The 26,499-nt window shown below is 36.5% G+C and overlaps 1 protein-coding gene across 4 annotated transcripts in view; it reads left to right on the top strand.

The window, feature by feature from the left end:
- LOC127968672 (immunoglobulin superfamily member 21-like) overlaps positions 1-26,499 on the top strand; it is a 175,532-nt gene that overhangs the window by 131,532 nt on the left and 17,501 nt on the right. For all 4 annotated transcript variants that reach the window (XM_052570005.1, XM_052570006.1, XM_052570008.1 and 1 more), the window contains exon 5: positions 18,770-18,885. In XM_052570005.1, coding sequence (XP_052425965.1) covers positions 18,770-18,885 — 116 coding nt within the window. The remainder of the gene's footprint in view (positions 1-18,769; positions 18,886-26,499) is intronic.

A 26,499-nucleotide genomic window follows, 5' to 3' on the forward strand; every position in this document is an offset into this window, starting at 1 on the left:
ACTCAGAAAGTGCTTCATGAATTATTATTGCCAAAGCTGTTATCTATTCATGACAGGTAATTACTCAACAGAAATATGGCTACCTTAACACCATCTGCACTTTGTCAGAATTGCTCACTTCATATGTACGCCACATTAATTTATGGATTGTTTATAATATGGTCAAAGAGGATGAACAGTGATAACGCACGATAAGTTTTACGCAATCAAGCTTTTTATCCATAACATGACCTTCTAACCATGTGCTTGCCTCCCATTTGTTATTTTGCATTGCTGAGCCTGAGGGCAAACTTGGATAGCAGCCTCAGCTATGCTTGACTATAAACAAATAAACAAACAGCATAATGTGCACATCATCACCCTTTTAAATCAACTAAATGATACTTGGCACCTGCCATAGTGCGTCCTTTTAGTGGCTGGAGAAGATGCGAATGAGTCGTGTCAGGAATGACATGGTGCAATTAGAGTGTCAGCGTGCTTTATGATGTTTGGCGACAAAGACGTTTGGTCTCTGTCAAAGCTGGTGTATAGAGTTGTAAACGCATGTACGATATCCTCGTATGTGAATGGAATCATCTAGGACAACAATGGAAGTCTCTCGGTCAGCTTATATCCTAATGAATAGGAAGTGCTGTTCTGCTGTCACGAGTCTATGGAGCGATCTCATTTAAACCCGCTGTAGGACCAAATGTTAATGGCAGTAAACAGCTTGAGTGACAGCATTAAATAACCCTGAAGTAAGGGCCCTCCAGCTAGAAGAGCTGTCGGCAAAAAGCCTTTGGCAGTAAAAAACAAAGTTGCCTATGTCTGGATAGTTTACTGTGAGAGATTTATGGCAGTCTGTCCCTGATTATTTATAAAGATCATTGCTGCTAAAACAATATTATAGGATATGATTGTTGATGACTATATTACATGCAATAAGTTCATTAAAAAGATGTGAAAATTATGTGATCGTTTACTCTTGCATTAACATTTACTCTCGTGTCATTCCAAAACTATGGGATTCTTTTTTCTGTGAACATAAGTTAAGATTTTTCGAAGAATGATTCAGCTGCAGAAAGAAAAAAAAGAAAAAGAAAACTGAAGCACAGACTTCAGGAGACAGGATAATAACTCTGAAGCAACTTTACAGTACTCCAGAATCACTCCAGACCCTTTAGATTCCCAGCTCCATGTTGGTGCTTCTCCTCTTCAGTGCAACCCACTCATTTTCTGCAGGGTTCAGGTCACAGCATTGGAATGGCCATACCAGAAGCTTGTTTTTGTGCCCAGTGAAACCATTTCTGTGTTGTTTTTGAGGTTTTTGTTTGGAGTATTGTACGTTTGATGATCTAAACATAGCCAATTATAAGATTTCTAACAGTCAGTCACTTTTAGATTTTTTATCTGTTGTTATTTGATAGAATCAAGATGCCATTTGTCTGAACAAGACATCCAGGACCTCCAACAGAAATATAGGCCCACAAAATAAAAAAATACAGCTGTATGCTTCATTGTACATGAGGGTACTTTTTATCCCTGTGTTCACCAAACCCATCCTGAGTGCAAATTTTTAGTTACATCTGACCATAAAAGTCAGTCCCATTTGAAGTTCCACTCACGTCTGACAACTGAATATGCTGGAGTTTGTTTTTGGATGAGCTAGGAGAATTTTTCCTGAAACCCTCCCAAACATCATGTGGTGATGTAGGTTCTGTTTGACCATTTTATTTTTTTTAAGGTTTTCTGACCCCGAGACTCAACCATTTTCTGCAGTTCTCCAGCTATGTTCTTTTGAGATTCTTTGGCCACTCAACTCTCCTCCTCACCATGCATTAGTACAATATAGACACACATCCTCTTCCAGGCAGATGTTTTACATTTTCTGATGATTGAAAATTCTTAATTATTGTCCTGGTGGTGGAAATGCAAATTTTCACTGCTCTAACTCTTTTCTTAAAGCCACTTCACTAATTTGTGAAGCTCATTTATCTTTTGCTGCACATCAGAAATATATACTTTGTTTTTTTCTCATTGTGATGGATGATTAAGAGAATTCGGGCTTTGTTTTCCCTCCTATTTATATTTATGTGAAACAGGAAGCCATGTCTGGATAAATTCATGTTCATAATCACCCTGAATCGCTCAAATTTGTGAATATGAACGGGAATATACTTTAGAAATATTTCACTCAAAAGAATCTCTAGGGGTGCCAATAATTGTGTCCAAAGTATCGCCATATGTATGTATGTATGTATGTAAAGTTGCTTCAGAGTGTAGGGCGACTAATTTGATTGTGGTAACAGTGACTTCTGTCATGGGTCTATAAAGATTTTGGGTCAAGGGGTCCTTTATTCAAAATTTGAGAAACAGTTGATTTGGCTGAGACAGTCATCAGAACAGATCTTGTTATCGGTTGATCTGCTTTTAAACTTTGAACCTGTTTACAATAGCAGGTCTGTTTTGAACCTTCACAGCCTCTTGAACGTGTGTTTGTTGAGTTTCCCTTGTTGGCTCTTAAAATATGGATTCAAGTATGAATTATTATTTTAATGTTCTATGCAAATGAGACATCACTGGAAGCATGTTGACCTGCTGATGAATAACTTCTTGCCATTTAATGAGTTACAAATAACTACATTAAGTAAATGTAAATTAGGGAAAGGGTTACAAAAGCATCATGCAAAAATGATTAACCCTATAAAGCCTAATGTTTCATATTTGATTGTTAAATGTATAAGACCTTTTATGACTATTATTTCATAGGCCAGTCTTTAAAGGGTAGAAGTGGTCCATATAACTCAAGTGCTGTTAAGTCACCTGAAGCCATACAGTATCTTTAAGAGCAGGCTAAAAGTTAAATTGCAAATGAGCTGTATTTTAAATCTGTAATAGAAATTGATGTATGAATGGCTCATTCATACTGTAGATATCTTAGCATCTTGTGATATACTGTAACAGGAGACAACATTTTAACAAAGGTAATTATTGTCTCATTCCTTTTAAAATGTATAGATGGCCTTATCATTGCTGAGTAATGAAACACAGTTTAAAAGAAAAGAATGACTCATGTCCAAAGGCAACCTCTCAGATTCGATTTAGCCTATTTTGGCAATCCAGTGCATTCAGAATATCCCATGTGGATATTTTTATTTAATTTATTACATTTTTATTTTTAATATTTTTTTTTTTACTTTCTATGAAGCGGCACAATATATAATGTTGACAGACTCCTGAGCTTTGAACTAAGAAATTTTTTTATACAATCCCTGTAATTATGCTTAAATAGCTTGAGACACATAGGAAAATGTGAAGCTCTATGCTGATATATACATGGTGTGGAGTTTCAAGTGGATGTAATTTTTGTTGTTGTTGTTGTTTATAGCCTCAGTGCTGTTTTTTAACAAGCTTGGTAAACAACAATTTCCCCTTACAAATTCTTTATAGATACTACGATTATACTTTATAATAATGTGCAACGTTTTAAAAATGCAAAAAAAAAAAAAAGCTGGCACAAAATATATTGTTTTAATTAAAGTTTGGAATATCCATATTTATCCATTAATATTTTGGAGCCACAAACAGAGGGAGAGGTCCTGCCCATCGGTGTGTTTGTTAGAGCTTGGAATGGAGATGAAGTTGGTTTCAGTCCCCTTGCTGATGGCTTATTTGCAACATACAGTAACAAAGCAGTCTTGTTGTTCCAAACACAAGCTCATACAACTGCATAATCAATGAGCAAAATTCCTAAACTTAAATTCAGGAATAAATTAGCATTCGTATCTGTTTCTGCCTAGTATCCCATCATTATAGGACTTGAATTTAAAAAAATGAGAAATAGGTACATTTAGACAACAGCACAGCTTGTTAGTAGCACACTGACTCCACTGCAGTGGAGTTTCAAGCAGGCAAACAGTGGGAACCATGTGGCTGGTCTCACAGAGGTAGTGCTTCTGGCAGAGACCGAGGTCCACGCTGCCAAAGACACCTGCGGGGACTCAAATCTGCACAGTATAGAGCTCTGATCACCTTCTCTCACATTGTTCTGAACTCAGGAACCACGTTTCTCACACAGCGCTGGACAAACCTTCACTTCTCGTGTGTCTTTAGTGCGTCATTAGTAATTATGTCCCCTGCTATGTGCTGTTACACAGTACGAGCTCAGGTCAGCCTTTCTGTGAATTGAGGAACAATGAGTAAATAATGAGGGAAGGTGCTCTGTGAATGCGTGACCAATTCTGAATGATTTATGTAAGGAATAATTTGTTTGTTGCCTTTTTCAGTGGAATGGCTTACCATGTCTGTTCTGTATGCAGTCATGTACACTGCATTTCAAATGTTGGTCTAAACTATTTTAGTTTATTTTATTTTAAAGTTCTTTTTCTTTCTTTATTTGTCTTTTTTATCTAAATTAATGGAAAGATATGACTTTAAAAATGATTTTTTTTTTAGGAATCAGGTATCATAACTGTCATTAACTCTAATGTTAATAACATATCAGTATTTCAGTCTGTCTTTACACAAAGCTATTGTATTGACCTTTTAGCATAATTGTTAAAATGGCCTCCTTTGACTCGTGGTACATGTGACTTTTAGCTGTGAAATCTTTACTGATTTACTGTTGTAAATGTAAGAGTGAGATTCACGTTGAATCAGTTTATCATTAAATTAAAAAATAATAATAATAATGTTCAAGTTTGAGTATCAAATAAAATTGGTACATCAGGTTTTTGCAGAACATTTATTTGCACATCTCCTAAATAATCATTGCAAATAGTTTTATTCTCGCTCATTTTGTTCCAGAAAATGTATTTATTTATTTATTTATTTTGTTTTATTATATCTGTTTTGTATTTTATTTTATTGCAGTGTCGGGGTCCTATTTTAATTTTCTATTTTATTTTTATAATTATTTTTCTGAAGGTTTAGAATGTAATGCATTATTTATTAATTTTTTTACTTATTTATTAAATCAAAACATTCTATGTAAAGCTGCCTACCTTGCCTAATCCTCCCAAACAGTGATTTAAAATTAATTTATTTTTCATTTATAACTAAAGGTCAACTCCATTGTCCTTTGCTGATATAATGCTGAACATTTTTTTTTTTACTTTAAATCAACATTGACCTTGCAGAGATTATTTCTTATACACACACACTGCAGATACACCAACCTACAGACACTTGGCCAGCATTAATGCCATCTGGCACGGTCCCCATCAGTTGGGAAAAGGATCTTCTTAGTATGAGACATCTTGTCATGCTGAAGTTCATGATTAATTATTAAGTGCCAGCATCACAGCAAAGTTTAGATCAAGATGAGCCATGCATTTCTGATGAGGTGGTTAACTAGAGTTTATTAAATGAAAACATGTCCAAGCTGCAATTTTTTTTCTGGACTCAAAATGGAAAAATACTAAATTATATTTCCATTAATGTTATTTTCCTTACATATTTTGTAATGTGTGTGTGTGTGTGTGTGTGTGTGTTTTACCATTGATTTTTATGTTGATTTCAACTGTATGATTTCTTTTTGCTGACTTTTATTCAAATCAGTACAAATTTTAACTAGTACAACTTCTCTACATATCTATTTTTTATATTTTATGTATTTTCATACATTTGTATTTTTATATTACACACACACACACACACACACACACACACACACACACACACACACACACACACACACACACACACATATATATATATATATATATATATATATATATATATATATATATATATATATATATATATATATACAGTATTGTTCAAAATAATAGCAGTACAATGTGACTAACCAGAATAATCAAGGTTTTTCGTATATTTTTTTATTGCTACGTGGCAAACAAGTTACCAGTAGGTTCAGTAGATTCTCAGAAAACAAATGAGACCCAGCATTCATGATATGCACGCTCTTAAGGCTGTGCAATTGGGCAATTAGTTGAATTAGTTGAAAGGGGTGTGTTCAAAAAAATAGCAGTGTGGCATTCAATCACTGAGGTCATCAATTTTGTGAAGAAACAGGTGTGAATCAGGTGGCCCCTATTTAAGGATGAAGCCAACACTTGTTGAACATGCATTTGAAAGCTGAGGAAAATGGGTCGTTCAAGACATTGTTCAGAAGAACAGCGTACTTTGATTAAAAAGTTGATTAGAGAGGGGAAAACCTATAAAGAGGTGCAAAAAATGATAGGCTGTTCACCTAAAATGATCTCCAATGCCTTAAAATGGAGAGCAAAACCAGAGAGACGTGGAAGAAAACGGAAGACAACCATCAAAATGGATAGAAGAATAACCAGAATGGCAAAGGCTCAGCCAATGATCACCTCCAGGATGATCAAAGACAGTCTGGAGTTACCTGTAAGTACTGTGACAGTTAGAAGACGTCTGTGTGAAGCTAATCTATTTTCAAGAATCCCCCGCAAAGTCCCTCTGTTAAAAAAAAGGCATGTGCAGAAGAGGTTACAATTTGCCAAAGAACACATCAACTGGCCTAAAGAGAAATGGAGGAACATTTTGTGGACTGATGAGAGTAAAATTGTTCTTTTTTGGGTCCAAGGGCCACAGGCAGTTTGTGAGACGACCCCCAAACTCTGAATTCAAGCCACAGTACACAGTGAAGACATTGAAGCATGGAGGTGCAAGCATCATGATATGGGCATGTTTCTCCTACTATGGTGTTGGGCCTATTTATCGCATACCAGGGATCATGGATCAGTTTGCATATGTTAAAATACTTGAAGAGGTCATGTTGCCCTATGAAGAGGACATGCCCTTGAAATGGTTGTTTCAACAAGACAATGACCCAAAACACACTAGTAAACGGGCAAAGTCTTGGTTCCAAACCAACAAAATTAATGTTATGGAGTGGCCAGCCCAATCTCCAGACCTTAATCCAATTGAGAACTTGTGGGGTGATATCAAAAATGCTGTTTCTGAAGCAAAACCAAGAAATGTGAATGAATTGTGGAATGTTGTTAAAGAATCATGGAGTGGAATAACAGCTGAGAGGTGCCACAAGTTGGTTGACTCCATGCCACACAGATGTCAAGCAGTTTTAAAAAACTGTGGTCATACAACTAAATATTAGTTTAGTGATTCACAGGATTGCTAAATCCCAGAAAAAAAAAAATGTTTGTACAAAATAGTTTTGAGTTTGTACAGTCAAAGGTAGACACTGCTATTTTTTTGAACACACCCCTTTCAACTAATTGCCCAATTGCACAGCCTTAAGAGCGTGCATATCATGAATGCTGGGTCTTGTTTGTTTTCTGACAATCTACTGAACCTACTGGTAACTTGTTTGCCACGTAGCAATAAAAAATATACAAAAAACCTTGATTATTCTGGTTAGTCACATTGTACTGCTATTATTTTGAACAAAACTGTATATATATATATATATATATATATATATATATATATATATATATATATACACCTATCCTAACCCTACCCGAAACTTTATTTTCAACTTTTTGATTATATTTTTTTATTTTCATTGAAAATAAATGCTTTTCTGATGTGATTTGAAATTTGAAAAGGGAAAAAAAAGTTTTGCCAGAAGGCAGATTCGAACCCAGGTTGATCGCCTCAAAATGAATACATCACACATTTTACCATTTGCACCACTGGAGCTGATGATTGTCATTTGTCTTTTGTAGTCTTGAATAGCTGAATCACGCATTGGTGGGCAGAATTAGTGTAAATAGCTTCAGCCAACAAGGCAGGCTATTTGCACTTAGTGTAAATAGACACTCTGGTATCTTTATAGCGCCTTTAAGGAACCCAAGTACACTTTACAAAACAATACAAGCAAATTGGCAAACAAAATACATCTCTTATACTTAAAAAATGTGCCTTGCCAAGAAAATCTCATTTATAAACATACTTTTGAAAAACGGCTCTGATAAATTACACCCTGGGAAAAGGCTCTACTGGAAAGGCTTGTATTTGTTTTGTCATGCTGGCCCCGGAGTGGAAACCTCTAGCCTGTACTCCCCTGCTCTCGACTAGTAAAACTGGGTCTGTGCTCTGGGGCAAGCAAATGGAGCTTTTTTGGTGAGTGGTAGCTTTCAGAAAAGCATCATTCTCCATCTGTTTAAATCCTGTGTGGGCCACACCAAGCCTCTTGGCATGCAGCTCTGAAATATGGAAGTTCAGCTGTACCTCTAAAGCTTTACTTGCATGTTGACAGGTCGGGGGCTTGGAAGCGTCTGTCATCTGGTACGCGATATCACTCCTCCATACGGCCGCGAGGGGTTTTGCTCATATGGTGTGGGTTACTACAGGACAGTACTGAGAATTGAATGATGGATCCTGGCGGCTGGGGCCAACTCTCTTTGGCCTCATATAAGTTTATGGCCCCATTTTTCCCCGGTCAGTAAATCTGGTGATATAAAAAAGGTGTCTGGACCAGATCTTACAATTGTACTGATCAACCAATTTGAACCTCAGAGGAACTTTAAAAGAACCAGGGCTTTGTAATTTACCCAGCTGCCTGTAAGGGTTTGAGAGGCCAAATCAGTGCAGATTGTGATGGGTGCCCCCTGTCAGATAAGCGCCGACTTTAGTGTTATGGGTGCCAGTCATGGCATTACAGAATCTGCGGAGGGCACTGGGTGCCCATCTGCTGCTCTCTTGCACTCTTTCAGAAAAAAAAGCCCTTTCTTTGTCCCAGTGCTCCGTCGGTTTTCTTCTAAATCCGCTCTCATGTCCCACACGTCTATATTAAAGCTGGTGCGTTCTGAGTCCAAGCCTGCTTTTTGCGGCTGGGGCTTCAAAGACGACTGAAAATTGACAGTTAAATCCGCCTATACCCATGACACATCTTATTTCCTATCATTCGCGAGTCGCTATTGTGTGACCAAGCTTAAGTTGAAGAGGCGGGAAGCCGAGAAACAAATCGACCCAGCTCAGAAAAGAAACTTGGGGGAAAGTTAAAGCAGAATTTTATCTGTTTAACGTGACATTTAAATAAAAATAGCTGTGGGCCTTGAAGTTCTGTTGGCCTTCAGAGACTTTTGATGAGTCCCAAGTATCTATAGAAGTGGAGCTCAAACAAAAGAGCTGCACAGCTGACAGCTTTCACCACAGGGTGATGTGTGAACGAAACCATAAGGCGGCAAATGGACGAATGCGTCCAGAAGGGAACGTGCACGGGTCCGCATAGAAACCAACATCGCTTAATGGCATCAGTGTGATTAATGAGCTCTGTAACTAGTGAACTTGTACAAAGTGACACCGGCATTTGGCACGGTCTGTCAGTCCCATCTCCCACCTGACAGACAAAGTGCATTTTGAAGCCCTTGCAACCTCGCGGAGCAGCAGAGCCCCGCTTTCAACAGCAGGCTGCTCCCCTAAGAGGAAGGATAGAGCAAACCCGATAAGAGCTGACAGCACAGTAATGACGAATGCAAATGAAAAGGGCGTGGGGTAAATGCAAATGCTAAAAGCACAATGGGCAATGTGATTAAAAAGCGCTCTAGAGCCTTTTATCTCATGGCACTGCTCGTCCTGGGAACACTATTTCAAAGGGCTGACTCCGGTCTCAGAGCTTCTCTTCACTGCCTTTTCTTTCCCATAAAGGGATTCAAGCTTTGATAGTTTTGTAGGCCTGCTGTCTCTCCCAAAGACAGCCCTCAGAGTCCGCGCTTTGGTGACATAGTGACAGGTGGCAGAGGAGCCTGCATCGATACAGGCTCAACAAGAGGGACACTCAAGTACTCATCGGGTGTCATTTGAGATTATGCCATAGCTGGTGGTCGGCTGACATTCACAAGAGTTATTTCAATCTACATTGCTAATGCAATTTGAATGCCTATCTTTGTTAAACAAGATTGCAAAAATTGCAAGTAAATTCTATATTAACATATAATACAAGTAATTAAAATGTAATATTTCATTGTCTTTATTAATTAATTTTGGTAGTAAATTATTGTAGATAATTCCTTATTTGCTGCTTATTAATAGTTTATAAGGTAATTGTTAAGTTTAGGGTATTTGGTAGGATTAAGGATGTCATGCATTATATGTACTTTATAAGCACTTAATAAACAGACAATATTTTAATAATTGACATGCTAATAAGCAACTAGTTATTAGTGTAAATTGGCCCCTATACTAAAGTGTTACCTAATTTCTTTCTTAAAAAAATGTTTTAATGTAGAATGAGAGTTTTTTTATGATAATGAAAAATGTTATGGTAATAAAAAATGGTCAAGTTTGTGCTGACATTGACATGACATTATGACAGTGTTTGCTTAATGTGGGTATAGTTGTTATTCATATATGTTATTTTTAAACCTACCAATGTATTGTGGATGTCTGTTAGTCGAACACAAATTAAATTCCTACTTAAAAAAATTAATGTGAAAAGTAAAATCAAATATTAACTCTGATGTTGAATGAGTTTTTTTTAATTATGAATATTTTTGGAGGACATTTGACAATTTTGTTCAGACAAAAAAAAAAATGGTTTGCTAAATTATGCTAATAAAACTGAACAAGAAGACACACCATTTAATTTTAAACCTACCAATCCATATCTATCTCTGTCTTCTATTTTGTTGCACTAAACTGTATATTTTATTAGGCAAGGTGAATTGTACTTTACCACAGATTTGGTAAACATATTCCAGCAATTGAGTTATGTACTGCCACTTTTTTGAAGAGATAACTCCCGGCAAGGATGTATCTAATAAGGAGAAGTTGTCGAGCTGGAGTTTTGCTTTGTGTTTGCTGCGGTTGTCATCAGTGGCGGATCCTGTTAGAGCAGCATATTATCTCCTACACAGCTCTCATCTGCAATCCACTCTCCGTTCCGGTGTTATCACCAAGTCACCACAACTCATGATATACATCCATTGCACAAGAAATGTACTGGACAACAGTATGGACTAAACCATTCAGATGGACTAAATTGTTCAAAGTCCCTCTTTGATTTGTTTAGTTTCTAACTGAATCATATATATATATATATATATATATATATATATATATATATATATATATATATATATATATATATATATATATATATATATATATATATATATATATGGCAAGGCCTGTATTTGTTTTGTCACACTGGTCCTGGAGTGGAATGTCTAGCCTGTACTCCCCTGCTCTCGACTAGTAAAACTACTTAAACTACTTAACAAACATAAAGAGGATCTTGCAAACTTTTCAGTCCACATATAACATAATAAAAAAAGAATAATAATAATATAAAAGAATATCCATCCATATGTACTTTTTACATTGTGTATAAAATATAATTATTGGAGTATGTTATATAGGAATACTATGTTTTTCTACTTTTTTTTTAGCCTATGTATTATATGCATATGCAATTATATTTTAGGTGATATTGTTTGGAATTGTTCGGTGTGGATTGTTTTTGTTCCTTCCCCCCAGTTCACCCTTGCAATCAAGGCTTCATTGAAATCCAGAATCTTTAAGAATTTGATTAGAAATGCATATTAAATTTGATTTGTTTCCAAGCTAGTACAACCAATGCCTTGGACATTCAATTATTAAGTCCAGACTTTATTCACAGTCAAGACCTCTGTGTCTCTGACAAGACAAAACACAAATACCATCAAAACCATCAAAATGATTATTTGTGTCTTACCTGATGATGGATACAAAGCAGCAGGCTGGTTGTCTGCACGGTGTAGGATTTGATTGATATCATGAACCTCTGTACAGTGCAGTGGAACCTTTTTATAATGTCAGTCAAGACATCTGAGAGGGCAGTGCTCATTTGCTCTTGTACAATATTTGTTTCTTCAGATGCAGAAAAAGACTAGACCTGTAGACTAGTTTAAAGTCAGAGCAGAATCTTGCGGTCTCTCAGAGCAAGTCTTTATGTCTAGGCTCAAACTGAATGAAAGTATCTGTTCTGCCTCATTTCAAAGTATGAACAGTTATGTCATTCAAGACTGTGAATAATACATTGCAGCTCAGATGATCTTATGCTAGTGTTTACTTCACAGGGAGGATACATCAAATGATCTCTTGAGAATGAAGCCTTTTTATTTGCCATACCGTAGAGCGTAGAAAAGACCTTGAATGCATAATCCACAGTTACAAGTCCTGCATTCATAAGAAGAACACAGCTAGACATTTCCTTCTCTAGCACATAATCCTGCTGATATTCAACAGAGATACATTTTTCTTACATAAAATTCCATTATTTTAAATGGACCTAATAGTATTAAATCAGTAGCTTGGAAGTCACACAGCATATAATAGTAATGCTAAATGCAAATGATAAAATGCATCCATTTAATCTTACATATAGGGTAGAGAATTAAATAGGCTTATAATCTTTTGAAAGGGATATAGAAATCCTTCCTTTACTTTTCGTGTTGTACGGCCAATCAAACTGTAGAACTGTATTTAGGCGCAAATTCATCTGCCCATTGGTGGAAGCTATCATCCTTGAAAACCATAAAGGAAATAAGATGCAAGGTGAAAGAAAATATGACTCAGACAGCATTAAAAACCATTTGAAATGAGGATAAACATGGCTTATACTTGCCGCAATTATTTCTGTGCAATGAATTATGGCTGCTGAGAGCATAAAACCACTGAAAGGCATTACAATTCCTAAAAAAATAAAATAAATACAAATTATATATAAACTGGCATTGATATATATATATATGTGTGTGTGTGTGTGTGTGTGTGTGTGTGTGTGTGTGTGTGTGTGTGTGTGTGTGTGTGTGTGTGTGTCAATTTGTGCTGTATAATAAAGGTACTTTATACAAAGATAAGGTTTTTTCTTAAGGTTACATGCATTAGTTTTCATCCCAAGAGGCTAATAATACATTCATTCCATGGCGAGTCCCACTGGAGTAACTCAGGGTTAAATGTCAATGATGGTACAAAAGGACTGTATACTGTATCTGACCAATTCCACAAACTATGTCATTTACTTTTAGATATAAAGCATCTTCCTCCATATTTCTGAATGAGTGTGATTTGTACCAGCTAAATCAAAACCAAAGTTAGATAATATGATTGCTTGTTGATAAGTGCTCTTTAAAGCAGTCCATTGAATTAATCTGGAAGGTTTTTAATCAAATGCATCAGTGGTTTTGTGTGATTATCTGTTATTACCTTAATTTTACCCCTATTAAAACTGTTGATAAACAGCTTGATGAAGCCTAGTGTGAAACCATTCTTATGTTGTCTGAGTCAGATGTCTGAAGACCTCTACAAACACTGGTTGATTAGTCTCAGGGTGCACAACGGGACTCCCCAAAAAAGCAGGCATCTGAACAATCAATTAGGAAAGTTATGAGTAAACGACTTCGCTTGAAAAATAGACGGCTTTGACCAGTGTCCCCTGTGTTTTGACCGAGAACCCTCATAGATCTTAGTAACAGATGTCAGAGGAAGGCCAGAGGGGATGTAGACCCCTCCTTCTCGTGTCTCCAAGGGCCACTAAATGTTTTAATTACCAGGCCAGCGAGATGTGTCTACAGGGAGCTCTCTAAATGTGAGCCCCTGTTCCTCAAGTATAGAAGAAAAAAATAATAATGCTGTTTTTTTTTTTTTTTTTTTAAAGAGAGCAAAGTAATGGTGCTTCAGGCTATTGTACTGCAAAAAGAATTTGGCTGCTCCCATTAGGATGAATGGTCTGACGGTGTGGCTTATGAGAGGAGGGAAATGGAGTCACACACGTTGTATGCTCTTTTATAAGGAGATATGGAATTCTTTAAACCACTTAAGAGGGGTCCAGCGTCAAGCATTTTATCGGGGTTTCCAAACAGTGTTTCTAGAAGGTTTTTCTTTTTTCTTTTTTTTTTAGCTTTATTTATTTATTATTTTCAAGAACACTGAAGGTTTTTTCATGGCTGGATTAAAAAAAAAAACATCCATACAGTGTTTTTTCCTTTTCACTACTATACAGACTCTTGGCTCCAAAATATGTAATTTTTGCAAGATGACAGCAGCCATAGAGAAATGTTTTTTCTTCACCTGTCTATAGTGTAAGTAATTGAAGACACTTCGTCCATCTTTTTTTAAAGTCTATAGTTCAATCAAATAAAGTAAGATTTGATAGGATGGCAGTGTTCACTTTTTTTCTGGGAAATTGATTACAAATGCTATTTGTTTCTGAATAACAATCATTTTGTAATCATTTACTCACCTTCATGTTGTTCCAAATCTGTACACTTTCTTTTTTGTTAAGACGATGTCGTCAATGTTTTTATGCAATTCGGAGGATTGAACCTTTCAGTCTTTTGAAGGGACAAAAGTGCATTATAAGTGGTCCATATGTCTCTTGCACTATATTTCAGTTCGTCTAAATCCACATGACAGATTTTGTGTGAAGAATATAGTTGAAATGTTTGATTCATGAATGAATTGTTGAATTGACTTAAATATTTTTTAATGGATTCAGCTGAATTATTTGTTCATGAATTGGACTGATTTCGCTTCTCGAGATCAACAGAATGAGTCAGTGATCTGGAACGTGCACTCAGCAAAACTCTGGCATTTCTGATTGGTTAGAGCATTCATGAGCTCAGTAGAACTGTGTGTGATTGGTTATAATGTGCAATGCTGTAGAAACATGTAATGATTTAGCCGCATTTTTGCACCCCAATTAAAATATGTCTTATGCCTTTAGCAAGCATTTAGCTAAACTGAACTAACCACTCCAGGCTATTTCCCATAAAGTTACTGAATGATAATTAAACATGTATTTGCAAATGACAAATAGTTTCCACTTTAGATTGGGTACAGCAAAAACATGAACAAATGATTAATAAATAATTTATCACAATGTGTAATTAGCGTGAATTCAGGTCATTTGGAACACTTTTTGCCATCAAGATGGCTGCTCATAAAGGTACTAATGATTAATAAACATTTGTAAACATTTATAAAAAATGAATAGTTTCCACCAGATTGGGTCCTGCAAAAACAATAACAGATCATTAATAAATGTTTTGTAAAGATGTGTAACAAAGGCCAAATATGTGACCTTGACAGACTGATTGTAAGTTAGTGAATATGTTAACATGAATATTTTGTGAATAGTGCTTAAAATAACTAACAATTGTTAATGTAAAAAAAAGAACAATAAGAAGAAATAGTACAAATAATTTGTAGATTTTTAAAAAGTGCATGCTCATACGAACTGAATGTTTAATGGCATTTGTAAGCATATCAGTTTACTCTGTTAATCTGTTAATCATTAGGTAATGTTTGATTAGTACATTAGTAAACACAAACAAGCAAAGCATCTCATATTTCTAGGTGTGTGTGCGTGTGTGTGTGTGTGTGTGTGTGTGTGTATGAGAGAGAGAGAGAGAGAGAGATATTATCAATAATTAACACCATGATACATTCCTAATAAATTACAAAGGCAGTCTGGGGGTTAATCATGAGACTCATCTTATCTCCACAGTTTTGCGTTGGAGTTTCTAAGAGAAATCAAAGCTGGTGTTGTTGTCAGTAGGGAAATCTAAAAAGCCAAAACATTGGAATAATCCTTGATGGAATGTTTGAAAAGATTAAATGCTATGACTGTCATGCTTGGCACACAACAATACCTTGTTTAATCCTTTAACGGATTAGGAATGTTGCTTGTTGCGATGGAATTACAGCTTTTTCACACTCAATTTGATTACAATGTCAAGGTTTTTGAGTGTTTTATGAAATTTTGTGTACTGGGGTGGGGGGTTGGACCCCTAAAAATACATTTGATTGACTGGTTGGTAGATACCTTTACCTAGAACATGTTGTGTCTCAACTGTTCCTCTAACATTATGAACTACCCAAACTTTATGAACTCTAATAGAGGGAATCTCTATTAATGGCAATATGTTACAGACTAAAATGAGATTAGACTGCACAGTAGGCTAAAACTAATCTGTAATCATTTTATAATCAACTTCACTATCTTTTTGGAGTCAAATCTCTGATAAATTGTGTGTTTGATTATCAGGTAGAAATTAGGGATGGCGTTAGGTAGAATTATCTAATTTAGAGAATACGGGCACTAGATTTTACAAACTGGCATTGGTTTGTATTGTTATGCTTGGCTCATTTCGTGAAGCAGTTGTGAGAGCACATGTTTAATTAGCCTTGACTAGCCACTGCTATAAACAGAAACCATAGGGTCTCATCCATCAAGGCCACTGCGAGCATTTAACAAACAGAACATTTAACATTCTCTTTTATGGCTCTGGGATGCTATCAATTCAGGGGCACTGCTCTTCGTCTCGGGTGTGCGTGCAGGTGCGTATTATAATCCCATCCGCAATATCAAGTGACAGCATATCATTCTCCAATTTAGGACAAGTCTCCGTTTCCCAGAAAGCTAATAGTGTTCACTAAGGTTAATTTCCTGCCATACATCTGCCATCAATAACCAATTAGGTGCTGAGGAAACAAAAGCTCTTAAACCTTCACACATTCCTCCAACCATTTTGTTTTAATCCATTAATTTCAATTGCACATTTATTGGAGAATAGCACATGGATTTAGACTTAAAGTGACACTTGGAAAAAAGAACTTTATTACCATTGGCCTCCTGATACGCTGTCTTTTTTCTTCCTCTGCCTGCTTAGTATGCAAGCGTTGTTGATCAAGTGATTCACAGCAGGTGTTCTGAAGGGCTCTTTTTTTAAAGAATAGTTCTCTCAAAAATGAAAACTCATGAAAACATGAAACCTTAAATCAAAATGTAATTTAACGAATATGTCTTGTACATTAAAAAAATAATGTGAAAAGTTCCCTAACAAATCACTGATTTTGTTCAGCCTAATAGATGTTTCAATAACCATATTTTAATGCGCATTTTGAAATATTGCATGAGAAAGTTTTTATGTTAGCTTGAGGTGGTTTTTGACTTGTTAGAAAAAGGATTGATTCCAATAATGGGAGATGGAAATGCATTTTGCAAATAAATTCCTTCAAGTGCATCATAAAAGTTATGTGACTTTGAGTTATGGGACGGCAAATCTTGACAAACCGGCGGACTGATATCATTCCACAGCATCTGAAATGTTGTTGCGGGCCTTTGGAAATGCCCGAGTAAAGTCTGTCATCAGAGTTTTTCTGTGTAATTGCCAACCAGAAAAGTCTTACACGACTGCATTCCCAAACAGCAGCATCCACCTCCAAAAGCAATGATCGCATCCATTGTGTTTCATCTGCTCGCTCTGAGGCATAAGTTATTTATTATAAATAGTTTCTCCTACTTTTCTTAGTGATCTATAATGCCAGTTTATCAGGAAGTTACTTTTTTGTTGACTTTGTTCGCAAATGTTCTATGCGATATTCCAATTTTGCGCATAAGTTAAATTCACAACTTTGGATGGAAACCCAGCTATTGACTAGCTGATCTGTTGCCAGTAGATTACAGCTCATTAGATTACAAACTGACAGTCTTTAATCTTCAAAACACTTGAGATATGCTGTAGTGCAAGTCATGTAGAGCACTTTGATTTTAATTGTATAATACATTTATGGTGTTTTTGCATTCTTTTTGAAGCACAAAAGCTAATTGCATGGAAAAAGTGAACTTTCTTCCTTCTGTGTTCTACTGAAGAAAGTAAGTCATAAGTGTTTGGATTGACATAAGGATGAATAAATGCCATAATTTAAATTTTTGGGTGAACTAACTCTCGAATCGTCTGCTGATATCACATGCTTTTTGTCCTCCTTTCAACATGCAGAAAGCTTAAGACAGGTCTAAACTAAGCAGAAGCAACATCCAATTGTCTCAGCAGGGTGTGAAAGGGAATTTGCAGGAAGTGTTTTATGTGATAATGCAGCTGCCTGAATAGTCAGTGCCCACCTACGCTGGCGCGTTGACAGAGGATCATAAATCGCTCGGTGCTAGTAAAAAATGCAGATGTGATAAACTCCCCACACCCTTTTTCATCCCTGAACAGCTGATAAAGTCAGCTTGTTCCAGCTGACAGGTAGACTTAAATAAAGGCCATTCAAATGGAGAACTGGGAAGGGCATTGTTTTCAAACCTTCCAGCGTCATATCCTTTCTACATTAAGCACCAGGAAGTCTGTCTTTTTCTGTTCAATAGATATCCAAAGGCGGTCAAAAGACATGCACTTCTGCTTTTCCAATGTCATGACACACTCATATGGCTCTGCAGTGGAGCTTGGCAGGAGTTGGTTGATATTATATGCGCTTCCCACATCGTCTTAAACAACTTGGGTTTCGCACTCACAGCCTTTATGACCGATGCTTTTTATGTTTCAGATAGCTGCTGGAATGCTGAGCACTATAACCGCACCCCCAGGACCGCACATTTGCGGTTCTGCATCGTAGGTGGTTGTATCTTATTTCACTGCGAGGGGTCAGAGTCTTCTCAGACTAAGAAATCCAGTGCTGAAACTCCCTGTGGCCCTGCCACGATCCTCTCATCTTCCAGACTTCCGTTTCCTTCCTCTTTCGCCTTGAGTTCTCTGCATAATACTGCTTCTTTATTGGCCCATATGAGTAGTCGGGCTCTCATTGACAGAATAAAGCTACGCTGACATGATCCAAAACCCCCAGCCATGCACCACTACATCTCTACTTGAAAGTGCATTGGTTATACACTATATTTCAGATTTTTTTTTTCCCAAAGACCAAAGAGTGTTAAAGCTAGTATGGAGATTTAGCATTCAAATGCTTAACAGGGAATAACTGCATGTCAAAATGCAGCTCTGAAATGCTGCTCAGATTGATGAACGTGTTAAAAGTGTCCCAGAATGTCTTATAGATGTCCGTTTCTATTCTGCAGCTCCACCCAACAACATCTCAGTTGTGGCAGAAAACACACCAGCACCGTTCAGCCGCTACCAGGCCCAGAACCTTACTCTGGTCTGCATTGCAAAAGGAGGCAAACCAGCTCCATCGGTGAGTTCCTCACAGTTAAATGCACAAACACATGCTGTTTATACTGTAAATAGGCATTGTTTCAAGTCATTACAGATGTCCCTAAGACTTTTTATTTATTTTTTTGGTCTTGGTCAATTTTTCTCCCCACTACTTTATGAAATAGCTCACAGCAGGGATCTAATACAGATGAGGGATCTCCAACCGTCGAGCGGGAGTTTCTTTCATGCGTGTTATAATGAGGGGAGTTCATGCACTGGGATTTGTTATTTTTATTGTTTTGCTAGTTTTCAGTTTTCAGCTTACTACTGCATCCATTACCCACGAACCAAAATGCATAACAATGTTTCTCCACTCATAATGTGCAAAATATGTCACATTTCTTGGAATGTTTCTTCAGTACTGTGTTGGCAAGAGTAATTGCTCTTTCATCTCACTTTGTCCTGGTAAATATCAAGTCATTGTTCTTTTACTTGTTCAATTGTCTGTTTTTGTTGCTGTTTTTGGACAGTTCCAGTCTTAATGACATTGTTTACATTTCACTTGACTTGTAAATGAGCAAATCCTCTATTACAGGACTTGATTTCATGATCACATTGACTTTTTCATCAAAACGGAACAAGATACAAAACAGAAGGCTTTTTTTTGTATGTATGTTTGTCTTTAAAATCGATTATTTGTTGTTCCCGCACATTTTATGGGCCAGTTGGAGTACTTTTTTAGTACTTTTTATTTGTTTATTCATTTTTATTCACCGTTTGTTGAGTGTTTGTGTCTAGGGTAGAGTGCAAAGGCCTTGTAACTGTTTGAAGTGAATCTTTTCATTGAAGTCAGTGGGGTTTCTGCGGCACACCCGCCTCAACCTCATGGACACCTTCTACACAAGCTCCGATTAAGTTCAGCAAGTGGTTTGTAAAAAATCCCTCCAGCCCATTAATCATGCTCTGTGGGCGCAGCGTAATGTATTCCGGATCTATCTTGCCCCCATCTCCAGCAATTAAGAGCCCAGTGTGATAGGCATGTGGTGTGAAAATGATTTCCACCACCCCACCTGATGAGTCACATTGCAGAGCAAAAGGCTGACCAGCTCTGGCCTCCATTAGCACACAATCCATGAGTGCAAGTCCCAAGGAGAGCTCACATCACTGCTCCGCCCCTCATTACCAGCCAATCCACTGCCATTCATTCACAGAGGACAGTCTCCGCTTCATCAGCGTAGGCCGCACGCTTCTCATCAAACTCCCAGGTAGACCCGCTAATGCAGACGAGCAACGGGAGCCCAGAAACAGTGGTTAAATTAGAACTGAAAAGATCTCAGGCAAAGGTTCCTGGATGTCTGGGAGACTGATGAGGCTCTTGCTATAATATTTTTCAAAGGAGTTTTAGATCTGGGCTGGTGGTTGAATGTGGCTTGATTTGTGTCATACTCAATAGTCTGTGTAGTAAACTTATTTAGAGATATACATGTTGATTTTTTCTTGCGCTGTTTGAGAGTATTTCAATAGCCTGTGTATAAATTTTTATTCGCTCATAAATAAATAAATATATATATATATATATATATATATATATATATATATATATATATATATATATATATATATATATATATGTATAGAAATTTCAAATGTAAAACAAAATATATTAAACTATTATATTAAAAAGAATAAGAAGACTGATATTCTGCAAAAGTATGTCTAAAAGATTAACTTTGTCAGCAGACATTGCTTCGGTGTTACATGATCCTATTGAAATCATTCTAATATGTTGATTTGCAGCTCAAGAAACCTTTTAATTATTATTAGTAACATCATCATCAGTGCTGAAAACAGTTCTGCTTAATCTTTTTGTGCAAATCATCTTGTGTTTTTAAAAGGTTTATTCGATGAACAGAAAGCAAAATAAGCATTTATTTAAAATAGAAATATGTTTATCAATTCAAATGTCTTAACTGACATTCTTTTGGTCAATTTATTACATCCGTGTGGAATTAAAGTATTGATTTATTTAAAAGATTAAAAATAAAGACAGCTTAAAACATATTTCTGACCCCAAACTTTTGAACAGTAGTGTATGCATGAGTTTGCTGGTGTAAAATTGCATGAGAGAATTTTATTGTTTTAAACATTAATGTTCATAGTCAGTAGGGCTATAAAAATAAGATTATTGTCATCTTTTTTTACGCTTATGTCCCCATCAAAACAAAAGAATTTTAAGGTTGTACCATACAGGATAGTATTTAATTAAACGAATTAAGTGTATAGTTTTGTTTTTGTTTGTTTGTTTCTTTCTTTCTTTCTTTCTTTCTTTTTGTGGTAATGAATTATGTAGTTGAGAAATAGGGAAAAGGAGGAGTAGTTTTATGCATTTTAATAAGGCATTCAGAATGTCTCGATGGGACTAAAGCTACATGGGTAAAATGCTTTGCCAAATTATATTACATTTCATGTGGATTACTGCCTCTATTCTGTGTTCAAACCTTAGAAGTGCTTCAAAACAGTGTTTTGAAATTAATTGTATTCAGGAAATAGTTTGGTATCTCTGGACCTGAACCTGTCCCATGATGCCAAAGTCACCTTGTAATACTGTAAACAAACAAACACACACTAGAACACTTGGGACATCATTTTGTTATTTACTAGTGAAGTCTCCAGACATTTAGACCTAGATTCTATTTTCAGTCCAATACCAAACAATATTCTGATCTGGATAAAGTTGGGGAGTGATGAAAATAACCTGGAATTTATAAATAAATAAATAAACCAGGAAACCAAATATAAAATGCAATCTTAATGATTTTAAGAGAATAAGAAAGCTTACATTAGTCACTAAGCAAGTTTTAAATCCATACCTAAACTAATATTTATATTATATTGCAGGACGTTTATTCACTTATTTGCCTCTTGCTTCACTAAGCCTACAAATAAAATAATGTTATTCTCAGCAGATACTGCTGTGCTCCAGGGCAGCAGCATTGGACTGAATTTCTCTTCTGCAACTTCAAATGCCTTTCTTTCTTACTGTCTTATGATTCATCTCATTTGGGCTTTTCTGGTGTCACTGCCTTATGGCTTTCTTCTATATCATCTGAAAAATTCCTATTTTCTTTTTTGTGCATTTCACTCCTTTTTTTTTTTTTTTACAATCTTTAGTAAGTCAAATCAATGCCATGGCTTTGCAGTTTAACACCCTCTTGAAATCAATTTAACAGCCTCCGTGCATAGCTTGGGGTTCGAAACATTGTATCATTCCCACAGTTAGCTGTGCACCCGGCATGTTCATCATCTCACTGCTTTTGGAAAAGGCTGTCTTCATTTTTTCAATGTTCAGCTCTTTTCAGACAATTTTGTCTTTCATCAGGCTGACAAAATTCTTCCGGCAGATTTGGATGTTGAATTTAAAGGGATAGTTCACCCAGTTATGAAATTATATCTTTATTTTCTAACTCTGGTGTTACTCCAAACCTGTTATAATGTATATAATCAATAAAATGTTAAGTTACACTTAATCAAGCCAATCTGATTTGAAAACGGGATGAATTGCAAGAAATATAGCTCATACATAACTTACATTTCAGTCTTTTCCTCACACAGCTGTGGTGGTGTTGTGTGTTTTTTTTTTTTTTTTTTTGTAGACTTGGTTTACTTTTACCATTATTATATTAGATTATTATTTTAAGGTGTCTGATAATATAGAGGTTAATGAGGTAAAATTAGTTGCAGTCAACCACCATGATGCAATCTCACCCTTAGATAAAATATAACTGCTTTCTCTAGTCTAGGCCACTGAGATAACTCGTGAATTTACTTCATTTCAATCATATTTGTCCAAAATATGATTTGTGCATTTTGTTTGGGAGACTCCTCACATGTCTGATGGGAGACTTCTTGTATTTAAAGGGGTCATCTGTTGCCCATTTTCCAGAAGTTGATATGATTCTTTAGGGTCTGGTCCCTGAAGCGTACGATCACACAGGTGTGATTCGAACTTTCAGTGCGTCACGTCATCAACTGCTGAATTTAAATCTGCTTTCGCGCTTCGACTCGTGCAGAGCCAGATCGGACGCGCTGAGCACTTGTCATATCACAAATATTCAGTGTTTTCAACCATATAATGCTTATTTTAGGTTTAAGACATTTAAATACACATAAGTTCTAGCAAAACCATACATTTACAGTTTGTAAAATACACGCCTATGTCTACGGAAACGGCAATAATGATCCTTACAAATACAATCTGATTTCATGTTTTTATTGATATACAGATTATGTAGGTAACTATAAAGTTTACTCTGCTCTTCTCTCAGTTTACCAGAGTCCTATTTCATTGTGTTTTGGGAAGAGAGGATGAATTTATGTGTTGTAAATCCCACAGCTCGGATTCAGAGTGATCTAACTTGGCGGTGCCCATCACCTAGTATAGATCAACTAACACGGTCGATATAAAATTGTTTAAGCGACCAATTATATTTACTTGCACATATTTCAGAATCGGAATATCAGATATTATAAAATAGTGAGTATGTTTGCAATTATTTTGAATAAAACATGAAAAACGTGCGAAAGGGTTAGTTAAAAGTTTTTGAAAATGGGTGAATAAAGGCCTTCGAATGTATGGCCCTTTGAATATTGTGAAAATTGTGAAAGTGAATGCATGCATTTTTGTAAGAAACATATCCGTATTTAAAAAGTAATAAACACTTTTCTCTCACTTCTGTTATCTGTCATAAACAGAAACCGTTTCAGCGGATGATGCGTGATGATGCATGTATGCGCAGCGAGCGGGCCTCTGAGATATGAGAGTCTCGCGAGTTCATATATAGTAGCAAACAAAGCAAAGTTTCCTTACTATAGCGAAGGAAAACCAGTCACCTCTTGGTTTTTTATAGAAATCCTCTGACATTGTTCTTAGCAAATCCTCGGTTTGTACTTCTAATTCATGACTGGCCTTTTTTTTTTCTCTCTCTCTATCCGCATTCGTCACTAATCACGCAACGCTGACATACTACGACATCAGCCAGAACAGCTTCCGAGTATGAGTAAGGACATCATCTCTTCAACACTCTAGTGATCAAATATGACAATTTTTAGGAAGTATAAAAAGAACATCCCCTGTTGTCAATCTAAATGAGCTTTCCACTCAAAATAGTGCACTTGGCAATAAGCTGTATGTTGGTGCTTTCATTAGTGTCCATTCACGGGCAAACCCTTCTGCTGGCTGCGTGAAGCATAGTGCTCTGGCGAGCATGCAGAATTACATCCCTGTTTGATTCAAATCCGCAGAGATGCGGGCACACACATGCTTTTTTGTGCACATCCATTGTGCAAAGCGTGTTGGAACACCGATGATTCAAGAGCTGATACTGAGGGGTGGGGGGGGGGGGGTTCTTTCCTTTGAAATGTTGCACGTCTAAAAACTGCCAAAAGCACTTCAAGGGCACTGAACTACATGATACTTTGGCTTATTTCAGCACTTACTGTATTATTGTACAATATATCTTGCTTGGATAGACTCTACATTGGCTGCTGTGTAATTACCCCCCTTACTAAGGCGTGAGACACGAGTGTTTGCGTTCATGCAGAACTATTTCGGGTTGCGTGGGGGTTAGGCATGTGACTAAAAAGGACTTCAGAAACTCTGCTTTTCCCCAGACAACAACCAATCAAAGATAGCCATCAACAGCGAATCAAACATGTCTAATATCTAATTTGTATCGACGGAAATGAGCATTGTGACTATGGCTGTAGATACAAGGCAATTATTGAAGCCACATTAGAGAGAAATGAATAAGGACAATTGATTATCCCCTGTGAAAAGAAACAATGTCCTTTTCCTGCTCATTGTGTGATAAGTCATTAACAGTAATAAGAAATGCTCTGCTAAAATGATTAATGGCGCTTACCGTAATGTACGGTAATTATTATAACATACCAATTGGACATTGTGGGACATCTTTAACCAATTTTAAACAAAACTTAAGCGCATGTTGACTCACATTTCTTTGGAAAAATGTTGGTAAGAGCATACATGTTTGAGACTGTTAAAGTAAAAACTCAAGTATGCCAGCCGTAAAACACAAAAACTGAATTATGTTCAAACAGGGCAAAATTCAAGGAGCTATATTACAGTATGAATAATTGAAGAGGCCGTGTTTGCAAAGAACAAGGCTGGGAATGAGTTGAGCATGTTGTGTGACCGTTACCTTGGTGATTAGCATGGCTATGAAAAGGAGTTCTGTGCACTATTTGCAGAGGCAGACTATCTCTCTCTCAGATCTAACCCAGATTGTGGCAGAGGATCTATAGCTCCACATACTGGCGACATAAAGGTACTGAGACTCAGACTTAACATTCATTAACCCAAGATAGAATTAATAGAAATTAATAGTTTGTATGATAAACCAAAGCTCACAGTTTTGTTCGTTTGTACACTTCTAAGCTTTGCAACATTTGGCTATAAGTGACATTTATTAACTTAAACATTTATGTAGCAGACATTTATTTAACATCCGTAATATTTTACTGTGTCTGTGTGTGTGTGTATCTGTATTGCATATTTTTGCAAGTTACTTTTGCAAATTTACCTTATAAAGTGGGGAAAAATATATTGATTTAAAAACATGCCACCTTTCAAATGGTTTGGTTTCAGTTCATTAGCATATTATAATGATTTCTGAAGGACCATGTGACACGAAAGACTAAAATGTCTTCTGAATGCCTTCTGAAAATTCAGCCTTGTCATCACAGAAGAGATTACATTTTAAAATATATTAAAATAGAAAACAGTTGCAAGGTAATAGCATTTCACACTAGTACTGTTTTCAACGTTTCCATTTTTTCTCTCTCTCCTTTTATTAGAGTGAACATATTACTGCTGCTCTGATTGGACAAGCAAAAGCCTTGGAGAGAAAAAAAAAAAAAAATTAGTGGATAACAACTATCGTAGTTTACTATTTCACTGAATGTTTATCCAAAGCAACTTACTGTACATCTCGTACAGTACCAGTCCCCCTGGGGGGTTTATGCAACCTCAATATAGTGTGTTTACATAAAAAATTGGGACCGTGATAATGTTACAAAGACAAAGACAGAAGCTAGCCTATGCATGCTTAGAAAACTCCCTCATGCAGCTTTGTTTGACTAAGTAAAACCGAAGCCTATAGATCCTCCATTCATTGGACATGAACTAGCCTCTTTTCAGCCGTACCGTGAGTTATTGCATTGTCCTTTCTAAATGGCTCTGTAGTCAAGGCATTGTTTTGTTATCTCACACAAGCACTAATATTAGGCACTAGCTGCTGTTTGGAGCCTTAACTATTAGCATGAGAGTTCCACTATGCATCTGCTTTGTCTGCTCTTCCCTGTGGCTGCAGGCACAAATAGTCAGATAATACAAGTAAAAGCCACAGTGTGGTATACGCTGTTAACCCCTCTCAGCGGCCAAGATAAAGTGTGTACTTTAGAGTACATTAGCTGCAAAAACAGTCCTTGCATGGAGGGAAATAGCGCTGTTCCTTACAAGCCTCTCTCGCTTCGCCGTTCTATGAATTCTTATGACATTGCTAGCAGGAAACAAGACTTCTCAAGGACGAGAGCTTAATTCACCCTTGTTGCATTATGTTTATTCTGCCAACAG

The sequence above is a fragment of the Carassius gibelio genome, chromosome B11 (genome assembly GCF_023724105.1).
Source record: "Carassius gibelio isolate Cgi1373 ecotype wild population from Czech Republic chromosome B11, carGib1.2-hapl.c, whole genome shotgun sequence".
Lineage (NCBI taxonomy): Eukaryota > Metazoa > Chordata > Actinopteri > Cypriniformes > Cyprinidae > Carassius > Carassius gibelio.